At 61.5% G+C, this 11,333-nt stretch overlaps 1 protein-coding gene across 1 annotated transcript; it reads right to left on the minus strand.

Annotated features, from left to right (window-relative positions):
* On the minus strand, positions 927-8,721 carry GNAI2 (G protein subunit alpha i2). The gene is made up of 8 exons (XM_021409603.1): positions 6,230-8,721; positions 5,707-5,848; positions 5,252-5,412; positions 3,340-3,468; positions 2,738-2,867; positions 2,346-2,499; positions 1,449-1,649; positions 927-1,330 (listed from the first exon to the last, which is right to left on the minus strand). The coding sequence occupies exons 1-7, from the start codon at positions 6,973-6,975 to the stop codon at positions 1,459-1,461; spliced, it is 1,653 nt and encodes a 550-aa protein (XP_021265278.1). The 5' UTR covers positions 6,976-8,721; the 3' UTR covers positions 927-1,330; positions 1,449-1,458.

The following is an 11,333-nucleotide window of genomic DNA, read 5'->3' on the forward strand; positions in this document are numbered from 1 at the left end:
AAACCAAGTGCTCACTCGATGTTTTCCCACACGTAATTACCAGTGCAGGGTACCAGGGATGAGCACTTTCCATTCGTTTACCCACCCTCTGCCAACGCTTCTGCTTGTCCCCAAACCCCAGCAATGTGACCTGCGCAGCTCCAGAGCCTCCCACCAGCCAGCCCCCACCTGCATGCATCCCAGGGTGCTGGGGGGCACTGGGTGACACCTGGGGTCCGGGGGCACCCCTTGGTGCTGAGGGGTGCTAGATCCCCCTGGGGACCAGGGGATGCCCCTGGGAATGTCACCGCAGCACGATGATGGGATCCCCAGGTGAGTGCCAGCCTGCAGGGGACCCCCCCTATGAGGACACCCTGGGGGGGCTCTGAGCCCCCATGTCCCACCCCACACACCCAGGGGCCTCTCCTCCATCCCTGCTCCCCCCTAGAGACCCGCAGAGGAGGAAGAAAGCAGCCACATCACCCCCCACACTGGTGCAGAGGATGTGGGGGGGGGTCATTCTTTTTTTTTTTTTTTTTTCTTTCTACATTTTATTATCTCAAACCATGTGAACAATTCAGTAAAACATCCCGTGGGAAAAGCAGGAGCTGAGGGACAGAGGGGGGAGGGGGAGGGGCTGCCCCATACAGCAGGGTCTGCCCCCCAGCGCAGCTAGCCCTACCTGCTAGGCCCTATTAGAGAGGGGCAGGGGGGCACCAGCCCTCTCCCCCCAGCCCGGCACCAGACAAAGGGGACCCCCCCGCAAGGCACACGGTTTCGGCATTACCTGCACGAAGACGACGCGACCACTTAGCACTTGACGCTTTTAAATAGTTTCTTAAAAAGGTTTCTTTAAAAAGCAACGTAAACCAAGCTTGGTGTGTGTGTGTGTGTGTGTGTGTGTGTGTGTGTGTGTATGTGTGGGTGGGTGTATGTGTGTGTGTGGCTTTTTTTTTTTTTTTTCTTTTCTGGTTATTAAAAGGAATGTTTTCGGTCGTGTTTCCTGGGGGGGGTCCCCTCGCCGGCCCCTGCGATGCCGGGAGCTCTGTGCCCCCTGCGAACACGACGTTTTGGATGTAAACGGTGTGGAACCGAATAAAAAGGAGAGGCTGGGGTGATGGCAACCGGTTACAAACCAAGAGAGAAATCCTCCCATCCCCGGCCCAGAAGGCGAAGGGGCACGGGGGGACACCGGGGGCGAGGGGGGACAGGCCTGGGTCAGGAGTCGCAGGCGGTGCGTCCCCACCGCTGCCACCACGGCCGTCACCAAAACGTCTCTGTAGAGGGTTGGGGGATGAAACCAGAGGAGAAGCAGAATCGCTGGGCGCGGTCCTCCCTTCGTCGGTGCGTCCTAGGAGAGAGCAAGCCATGAGTGGGGTGGGTACAGGGTCAGGGGAGGGGGGGCTGCCCCGGGCCGGGCAGCAGGATGGGGACGGCCCTCGTGGGTTTTGGAGGGGCCCCGTGCCCACCTTGCCGCCCTCAGAAGAGGCCGCAGTCCTTCAGGTTGTTTTTGATGATGACGTCAGTGACGGCATCAAAGACAAACTGCACGTTCTTGGTGTCGGTGGCACAGGTGAAGTGCGTGTAGATCTCCTTGGTGTCCTTCCGCTTGTTCAGGTCCTCGAACTTGCTCTGGATGTAGGCGGCGGCCTCGTCGTACTTGTTGGCACCTGGGGAGGGAGAGGTGATGCTGGGGATGTGCCACGGCCACCCAGACCCCAAAGGGCTTTGGGTTTAGCTTCCCGTCATCCTCCCCCAAGCAGCATCAAAGCCGCCTCACTAATCTAGCCACGTGGCCATGCTGGGACAAAGGTCCCCAAAATGCCACCAGCCCAAGCACCATGGTGGGGCAGGGTCACCACCACGCTCACAGGGTGCACAGTGCATCCCCAGGGCTCCCTCACTGCCCGTCCCCATCTCAGCCCCCGCAGCTTCCTAAGCCTCTTATTCTTCTCATCACCTCTGCTTTATCCACGCATTGTCTTAAGAGCATGTCCAGGTGCAGCCTGGGCACCCGATAAGCCTTGAACCAGTGCTGCTCCTAACCCAGCTCCTCCACTCCTTCCCAAATCCCTCCCCGGTCCCCACAGCACCCCAAGTGCCACCCAACTCCACACTGCCATGGGCCACCCTACTGCCCCCATAAGCTGGTCCAAGGTGCAATGACCACAGCAGGACCCACATCTCAGGACCATACCACCAGCCCTAAGGATTCCCTTCAAGGAGTCTCAGAGGCTTCTGAAACAAGGATCCCACTCCCAGAACCAGCAGAGCCGCCATCCCCATAGCCATTCTCCCCTGGAACCCCAAGGCAAGAGGATACAGCAGATGAAGCCCTGACACAGCCAGCACAGCCTGCTGCGCACCCATGTACTCCGGGAAACAGATGGTCAAGGGGCTGTGCACGATCTTCTCCTCGAAGAGGTCCTTCTTGTTGAGGAAGAGGATGATGGATGTGTCTGTGAACCACTTGTTGTTGCAGATGCTGTCGAACAGCTTCATGCTCTCGTGCATCCGGTTCTATTAGGGGAAGGGCACTGCATCAGCAAGGCAGGAATGTGCTGCCACTCCACGAGCCACTGGCCTTGGAGCTGGGCACCGGGCTTGGGTCAGGCTGCCACCAAACCCCACACTGCCATGACCACCCTGCTGCACCACGCCAGCAGCCACCACAATGGGGTAGCAGGTCACTGCTGACAGCACAGGGTGGGGATCTCCCAGAGCACCCTAAACCTGAACTTAACTCCCCCTCGCTCACCATTTCCTCGTCTTCTGCCAGCACCAGGTCGTAGGCACTCAGGGCCACGCAGAAAATGATGGCCGTCACCCCCTCGAAGCAGTGGATCCACTTCTTCCGCTCTGAGCGCTGGCCGCCCACGTCGAACATCCTGCAGGGCAAGGGCAGTCTGGGTGGGCAGCACCCCAATTCCTGCACCCCCAGCCCCGCCTCAGCTCCCCCAGCAGAGCCAGGTGATGCCCCCCAATGAAGCGTTGCCCTCATGTCCCACCAGTGCCAGGCCACGGACGCACAGATGGGATTATGGAGGATGATGTAAGCCACGTGTCTCTCCCCTTGCGGGCACCAGAGGATGCCCAGGCTCCACGGAGCACCGCATCCTCTGGAATGGATTTTCCTGACTCCTGCCCTTCCACTCAGCTGCTGGGGAGGCTCTGCGACTGCTGGGTCCCCCCAGGGCAACCCTGCCTGTCCCTGCCACGCCCTCCAAAGCCCTGGGTGAGCAAAGAGGGGTGCGGTGCAGCCTTGGTTGGCCAGCCCCAATCTCCATTGCCAGCAGCAGCTCAGCACCAGGCTGGCGCATCGAGGGGAGCAGAGAAGGAAGGGTTTCCGCCCAGACGTACTTGAAGTGCAGGTCCTTGAAGGTGAAGTGGGTCTCCACAATGCCGGTGGTCTTCACCCGGGTGCGCAGCACGTCCTGCTGGGTGGGGATGTAGTCGGCCCGCGCTATCCTCTCCAGGTCGTTCAGGTAGCTGGGGGGGGACAGCACGGCGTGAGGCTGTGGGGGCACACTGGAGGCATGGCAGGCCTGCACCATGTGGGGCGGGCAAGGCCAAGCTGGGCATCTCCGCGAGACCCCACCGCCAGACCCGAGTGGGCTGGGGACACAGGGACAGGGCCACGCAGCCCAGCAGGTGACGTGGCCCAGGGGACGAGGCCCGCACCGCCATGACGCTCCCGGCCCAGGGAAACGGAAGGAGGAAAGCATTCATCGCCACGGCAACGGGCCGCGGCCCAGCGGAAACCGCTGCTGGCGCCGTGCCGCTATAGTCACACGCACAAAGGCCCGGTCCCGGAGGAAGCGGGTGCAGGGCTCGGCCCCCGGCACGGACGGCCCCGTGCCCCCAGCAGCTGTAATCGCTGCGGCTTGAGTTAATTGGGTTACGATAAGCAGGCCGCCTGCTGCACGTGAGGCCGCGCTAATGCAGGGCTGTAATCTGGAGAGGGCCGCGCCGCCGGGACGCAGGGGACTCAGCCGCAGCGGGGACATCGAGCGTGGCGGCTGTGGGGACCCCACAGAGGGCGTGGGGCAGCATGGCAGTGACACGGCCGGACCACACCTCCACAGAGAGCTCAAAAACAGCCGGAAATCGCCCGGGCCGCGACTGCCACAAAAACAGGAAACGAGCGGCGGGGAGGCAGGGCCGGGCTGGGCTCGGACCTCGGCCCCGGTGTCACCAGGAGGGAAAGGCGTCCAGCTCCCCGTCCCTAACCTGGTCACAGCATGGGGACATCGCCCCGACCGCTGGATGCAGGCACGGAACAAATGCTTGTCCAGCACGCTGCTGGGACAGCCGCATGGAAGCTGCTTGGCACAGGCACTTCCCAAAGGGCACCCATCACCCCACGTCAGAGTGGGGCCACGATGGACACCAGGCTCCAAAAGCCCACAGCTGAGCACAGAGCGGCCACCGGGTTCCTTCTGCAGCGGCTTTCAGGCATCACTTTCCCAATGCAGAAGAGCAATCGTGCTTTAGGCAGATTAACTTATTTATTAAATCTGGTTGGGGATAAACCGAACCAGATGCAGTTAATTTACCTCTCCAAACACTAGCTTGCCAGCTCTTACGCCAGCAGAATGCTGATTTCTGCTGTGTAAACTCATTTGAAAACGATAAAACAACAAAGCAAGCAGTCTTGAGTGCTACACTCAGAATAAGCATCCCCATTTTTCATTTGGGATATTTCTCTGCATGGATAGGACAAGGAGGAATGGCTTTAAACTTAAGAAGGGGAGATCTAGGTGAGATGCTAGGGGTAAATTCTTCACTCAGAGGGCAGTGAGGAACTGGACCTACTGCCCAGAGCTGTGAGTGCCCATCCCTGGAGGTGCCCCAGGCCATGGAGGGGCCCTGGGCAGCCTGAGCTGGAGGGGTAGTCAGCCCATGGCAGGGGTGGGGCTGGGGGTTGTAAGGTCCCTCCAACCTAAGCCATTCTATGATTCATGCTCCCCATACAGATGAGCATCCATGAGGCTGGGGCCAGGAGCAACCTGCAGTCCCCATCCATCCTGCTCACTGAACCAATCAGGAAAAAAAATAAAAAAAAATAAAAGGAAAACTACCCAGAAAGAAATCCAGCACTAATTATCTTCTTGCAAGGCACGCATACAAAGCAGACCCACGCCCAGCATGGAGAGTCCCAGCCTGGAATCTGCACGCCCTGGGGAGCACTTCCCCGACCACAACGTCATAGAATGGCTCCATAGCACAGTGACAGGTTGAGGAGGAGGAGGAGGAGGAGGAAGGTACTCACTAGGCTGCAGAGTCATTCAGCTGGTATTCTCGGGAGCGGTTGAAGCAGGCCTGGACCCCATGGTCAGCCCACAGCCTCCGGATGACATTGGCGAGGTCCTCGGGCATGACGCCCTGCTCCTCCGCGGTGCAGGAGAGCACAAAGAGCTGGCGGGCATCGTCCTGCAGCAGAACCAGGCATCAGTTCTGCGAGCCCCAGGGACTCCCACCAAACCATCACAGACGCCCACAGAAAAAACAACAACACAGGAATGGCAAAAATCACCTCTCCTAGCCCAGGAAACTCATAACTTTCCTCCCCATTCCCACCACTCATGCCTCCACTCCTGCCCAAGGAGGTCCCAGAGTGTGGGACAGCAGAAGGGATCGGGCAGGGCCACCTGAGCACTGGTTCTGCTTTGGGAGGTTCTGCTCCCAGAAAGGATGTGGACACAGCAGGCATACACGAACACGCACCGCTCTGGAGGAGTCCCCAAAGTCGATCTGCAGGTTCCCCATGGCCTTGATGATGGCCATGATGGACTGGATGGTGTTGCTGTAGACCACGGCTTTGTATTGCCGGCACTCCTCCTCCGAGTAGCCATCTTCGTGAATGATCCTGGGGACAGGGGACAGGGTCAGCATGCCCTGCTCGTGGTGCCACCAGCCACGCTGCCACCTCCCTGCCAGGTGTTCTCTTTCACCACGTCTCTCTGCTGCCGGTGTAACCACGGGCACCTGAGCTCACCTCCCCTTCCACTGCCAGCCGATGAAATATTCACACGGCTGCTTGCCCTGGAGAGCTCCCAGCCTGCGGGAGCCGGGCAGCAGGGACACGTCGGATAGCAGAAACCCCATTGGCAGCGTCCCAGTCCTTCTCAAGGCACTTTCAGCCACCACGGCACCATCCGGTACATCCCAAGTGCCCAACCCCAATGCCATTGTGCCCAGGTGTCCCCAGCACTGCTGTAGAGACAGGGCAGGTCCCTGCACTACTCACTTCATCTGTTTGACGATGGTGCTCTTCCCGGACTCCCCAGCACCTGCAGAAGAAGCAAGGCACAAGTAATGAACTGCAGCCCAGGGCTGCCACCGCAGAGACCCCCACGGGGTGTGCTGGGATCCCCAGCTAAAACAGCTCCCTAAAGCCAGGGAGGAGCCCAAAGAGCCGGGACATCTCCACTGAGCACTCCAAGGAACCCAGCAGATCCACTCCCCCTTTTTGGGGTGGTTATTTCCAGGAAGGAGCAAAGCATGGCACAGAAGTAGCGTTGCCACCGAGGAGTTTCCATTGACCAGAGCAGGGTTTGGTTTAACCCTGCTGGGCCAAAAAGGAGAAAACCCAATGGCTTCTGAAGCAGCAGGTGGGGACAGAGCCCAGAGCGGGGCAGTGCCACAGCACCCAGGGATTTCTGCATGGCTGGGAAAAAACCCAGTGCTGCTGTCACCCCAAGCACTGGGGACGCACCACTCTGGCAGCCTGCGTGCATCCGTCCCTCCCTCCCCATGCTGGGAGGGAGGAAGGAGTGAGGTCACCCGGCTGCAGAAAGGGGAAGCTGAAAGGGGAAGCTCAGAGGGACACTGCCCGTCCCTTGTCCCCTCTCTGCGCAGGGACAACAGCCTAGAGCAATCTCTCAACACAGGAGCTCCAAGCAGCCCTGCTGGGGATGCCATGTCCCAGAGCACAGCACTCTGTGCATTCCCTTCCACCCATCCCTGTGGTCCCTCTCTTTGGCCACACTCCATACCAGCCTGTCCCCCAGACCCACACAGCACCACAGAGGTGCCAGACAGTCCCCACGTGCCCAAGACGTGCACACTACCACATCCCTAGAGCAGAGCCGCCCTTATGGGGGGCCCCAGGCAGCTCATGGCAAGGGTGCTCCGCTCCAGCCGCAGAGGGGGAAGAAGAGCTCAAAAAAAATGGAGATTATGCTAAAATTAACCTGCAGGAACACGGCCTGAGGTTGCAGCCAAGGCACGGCAGCAGGGACAACACCGACTGTGTGGTGATGCCAGGTACCCCATGGAAGCAGCAAGGGTCGCACTCCCATATCCTCCAGGCAGAGCATCCCCCTGTCCCCAACCACACCAGGAGGAGCTGTGTGCCCCAGGCAGGACCCAGCATGCACCCGCAGCATCTTTCTCTGGTTATGGGACTCGGCGGATGACACGTGTTTCTCATTTGGCCCAAAATATACGATTTGGCTGGAACCTCGCCGGCTTGACCCGACGGAAATAAAACTGCGCTCGGCTCGGCGAGGTGGATCGGGTTTCTTGCTTTCTTTCCACCCGGAGCTTCCCCTGGCTCCTTTGGAAAAGGAGCCCTGCAGCCAGCCACGCCGCACGGAAAATCGCTGCTCACAGCGGGGACGGTGCTTGGCCATAGAGCTCACTCTGCACGAAGGGCACCGAGAGCCGCAGCGGTGCCAGCCCTGCGCCGCCTCCACCTGGGAAGCGGTGACAGGGCACTGGGCACGGTCCCCACTGACCATGAGCATCCCCAAAGCGTTCCCTGCCCTGCACATCATCCCAGCCTTCAGAGCCATCCCCGCGGCTCCCCACCGCTCTCCCGGCCCTATGGCACTGTTAATGGGGTGTAGGCGTGACCCCGAGCCCGCTGCGGGAGCCCAGGCCGGGAGGAGCGTGGGCGCACACGTGCGGAGCCGCGGCCTCCAAACCCAGCGTTGAGTCACGGTAGCTGCAGGGAAGGCATTTTTTCCTTTCGTAATCCCTGTTTAGCAGGAGTGCTCCGGTACCTCATTAATTCTAATAACCCCAGCCAGAGCGGTGCCACCCCGCAGCACCCAGAGCAGCGGATCCCAGCCCAGCGACGTGGCACAGGCACAGCCCTCGGGCACGTGCTGTAGCCGGGAGCACAGCCACCAGCCTGCCCCGCCATCTCCCTTCCAAATCTGCTCCTTTGCCCCATGACAAGCCACCGGAGTGGTCACGGGTTGCACAGGGACATGGGTAACGGGGGACAGAAGCCACATGGTGCTCAAGCAGCAGATGAGGCGCACAAGGAAGCCAGCAAGCCATACAGAGGGGACAGGGGCACCTGGCTGAGACAACTCATTACTGGGGTGGGGGGAAGCTCCCAATCCCCGGAACACAGAGGCTGCCGGCCATTCAGCCCCAACACAATCCATAGGCCAGGTGCCAGGCAGCATGCACTTCCGGAGCAGGGCAGCTCCCCCACTGCTGGGCAGGACACGGCACTCCAGGGCTGGAGCTGCAGCCCTGCAACCCAAAGCATCACCCCCATCTGTCCCACAGGGCAAGGTCCCAGTGCGGCACGGCACCCAGGGCCCCAGGGGTGCGACTGCACTTCTTCCCAGAACATACTACAAAAATAGGAGACGATTGCCATCACCCACAAGGGGACAGAGCCTGGGGACGTGCCCCCACGCTGAGAGGTGGCGAGGAGGGGTGGGGTTGGCAGGGACAGTCCCACGGCACCAGCCACGTCCCAGCCACCAAACGGGGTTTCCAAAGCACCGCACCAACAGCTGGGTGAAAAAGACTCCAAAAAAAAAAAAAAAAGAGATTCCCATCGACATTTTCCTTCCTATCTAAAATAGCTGGAAAATTGCTTTAAAAATAATTGCATGTAAGAGAAAAAAAACAAAAAACAAACAAACAAAAAAAAAAAACCCCACACCGAAAACCCACAGCAACGCCGCGTGTTTTTCCAAGCAGCCGTCCGCCTCGGAGCAGAGCTGGCCGCCCTCCAGCAGCAACCGGGGCTGCCCACAGACCCCACGGGGGGACACGGGAACAGCCCCCCCCAGCACGTTGCAGCGTGACCCCAGCACCAAGGCCTGAACCAGGGGGGGTGCTTGGGGGTGTGCGGCTCAGTGAGGGTGCAGAGCCACATCCATGCATGACCCACTGCCCGCCGGGGAGCGCGGCACAGCCCGGGGCTTCCTGGCCAAATGCACTGGGACGCACCACAACAACCCGCTCTGGGGAGGGTGTCTGGGGCTGACGGTTGGAGGGTTTGGGCTGGGCACAGTTTGGGGCTGGGCATGGCCCTCTCCACACCCCCGCTGGCGTTCCGAGCTGGACAAAGCTATTCCTGTGCCTTTTTCCAGGAATGAAGGGAGCGTTCCGCTCGCTTTCTGGCCCTGATATCCCGGGGACACCGCATCTGCCCCGGTGCGGTTCACAGGCCCCACGAGGTTTCCCTTAAAACCATCGCCCCGGTTAAAGCCCTGCACCTCCCTGCAAGCCCCGTCTCACCAAAGCGCTGCAGCAGAGCGTGGGGTGGGGAACAGGGAGGAAGGAAAACCCGCGGGTGCGTGAGGCAGCTGAAGGGAGCTGAAAGCAGCAGCCGGTGCCTCCCTTCCTCTGCTGCTGTGTGCACAGACAGAGCCACAGAGCCCGGTGTCCCCACCCCGGCACGGAACCATCCGTGCACCAGGGCTGAAACTGCACCCTCAGCACCCAGAGCCCCGGCACAGCGTGCCCCAAAGTGTCCCCCCACGGCTGTCCCAGTGCTGCGGAGCCAGCGGGGTGCCCAACATCTGGCTTTGTCTGAGGGCAACAATTGCATATGGGGCTTCCCAAATGCTTCCTAAGGCAGAAGCAGCGAACCCCCATGCTGCAGCCAAGGAATCCCTCTTCTTCCTTAACGCCAAGCAGGCTGAGCGTGGCTTAGGGCTGTTAGCACTGTGCCCACAAAGCCCATGGGGCGGCTGCATAGCATTGAGGAGCGGGTCCCAAACGCATCCAGCTTTGGGGAGGGGGGGGGGGGGGTCTGCCCCTTCCCTGCTGCTGCCCGCAGGTGCTGTGCCCACCGACAGCCCCTGGGTCTGCTCCACCAAACCGACACGACAGCTGGAAAGCGAGAAACTCAGAGGGGAGGGTGCAGAGCAGCAGGACGGGTGCGCGGCCCTCACCCCCAAATACCAACAGCACTTTCGGCAGCAGCGAGGATTCTGCAGGACCGCGGTTTCACTTCTGCCTGGAGCAGGGCAGCAGCCGGGGGCCGTGTTGTGCTCCAGGGATGCGGGTGCAGCTGGGGGGGGCGGCCAGGAGGCGGCTGAGGGGCTCCGAGCTGCTCCTCAGCACCACGCGGGGACCCACTGGGGACCACCCCAGCTGCTCCCCCGGGCTCTCAAGTGCTTTCCGGATGCATTTTGGTTCGGAATACGGCACCGGAGAGCCCTGGGCCTTCAGCACTGTTTACACTTGAACAGCTGCTGAGGTGGGGGAAGGAATCAAAAATACTAAAAAACGGAGCTGTTTCGCTCTATTTTTGGCTTTAGAAACCCACCGAGATCAGTAACCGGAGCCTGACGCCTGCATCAGGGAGCACAACCACACCGCTCCCGGCCCGCCGCACGGCACGGGGCAGCCCCGCGTCGCCGCGCTGATGGGCAAGGGCTCTCCGCGCACCGCCGCGCCCCGTCCCGAGCCGGGGTACCCTACGGTGTCACCGCAGCCGAACACCGGGCGCATCCTTCAGACCGCGGCCGAGCCCAGGGCAGCCCCGGCGGCGGGGTCGCAGCCCCACGTGCCCGCCCCGCAGCGCCGCGGGGTTCCGCTCCCCCTCCCCGGCTGCCGGTGCTCCCGCTTCCCCTCGCACCGGCCGGGTCGGCCCCTACGCCCCGGCCCCAGCGCCGCACCCCGCGGGGGGGAAGCACCGCCGCGCTCCGCCTTCGCCGCTCATTCCGCGCTTCTCGAGGCGGGCGGTGTTGGAGCGGATCGGCCGCTGCCTGATTGCACCACGACTTCCTGCTGCTCTCGGCTTCCTCTCTCGAAGGAGGCGACGAGAAAAGACATTTTGTGCCGGCGTTTCCCCCGACGGCAGCGAGGGGGGGGGGGTGGATGCTCTTCCCGGCCCCGTCTCGCGCCCCACGGCTGCAGCGGGGAGGTGGGGGGCGGCGCGGGGACCCCCATCCCAGGGGATAACAGCGGGATGGGAGAAAATAAACGCAGCGTTTCGGGCCGGGGCGGGGGGGGCGGTTCCAAACAGCACCCGAAAGGGCGAGGGGAGGAATGGAGGGATGCCCGGGGATCCCGCATCCCACCCGGAGACTTCGCTACGGGGACCTGGGGGCGGGGCCGTCCCCATAGCACCCCGGGGTGGGCACGGG

Source organism: Numida meleagris, chromosome 11 (genome assembly GCF_002078875.1).
Source record: "Numida meleagris isolate 19003 breed g44 Domestic line chromosome 11, NumMel1.0, whole genome shotgun sequence".
Classification (NCBI taxonomy): domain Eukaryota; kingdom Metazoa; phylum Chordata; class Aves; order Galliformes; family Numididae; genus Numida; species Numida meleagris.

Coding starts and splice junctions, on each gene's coding strand:
- GNAI2 (XM_021409603.1), bottom strand. CDS start 6,975: ATGGAGTGTGGCCAAAGAGAGGGACCACAGGGATGGGTGGAAGGGAAT. Junction 2,500..2,737: donor TGGCAGAAGACGAGGAAATG/GTGAGCGAGGGG, acceptor TTCCCCTAATAG/AACCGGATGCACGAGAGCAT. Junction 1,650..2,345: donor CTGTTTCCCGGAGTACATGG/GTGCGCAGCAGG, acceptor CTCCCTCCCCAG/GTGCCAACAAGTACGACGAG.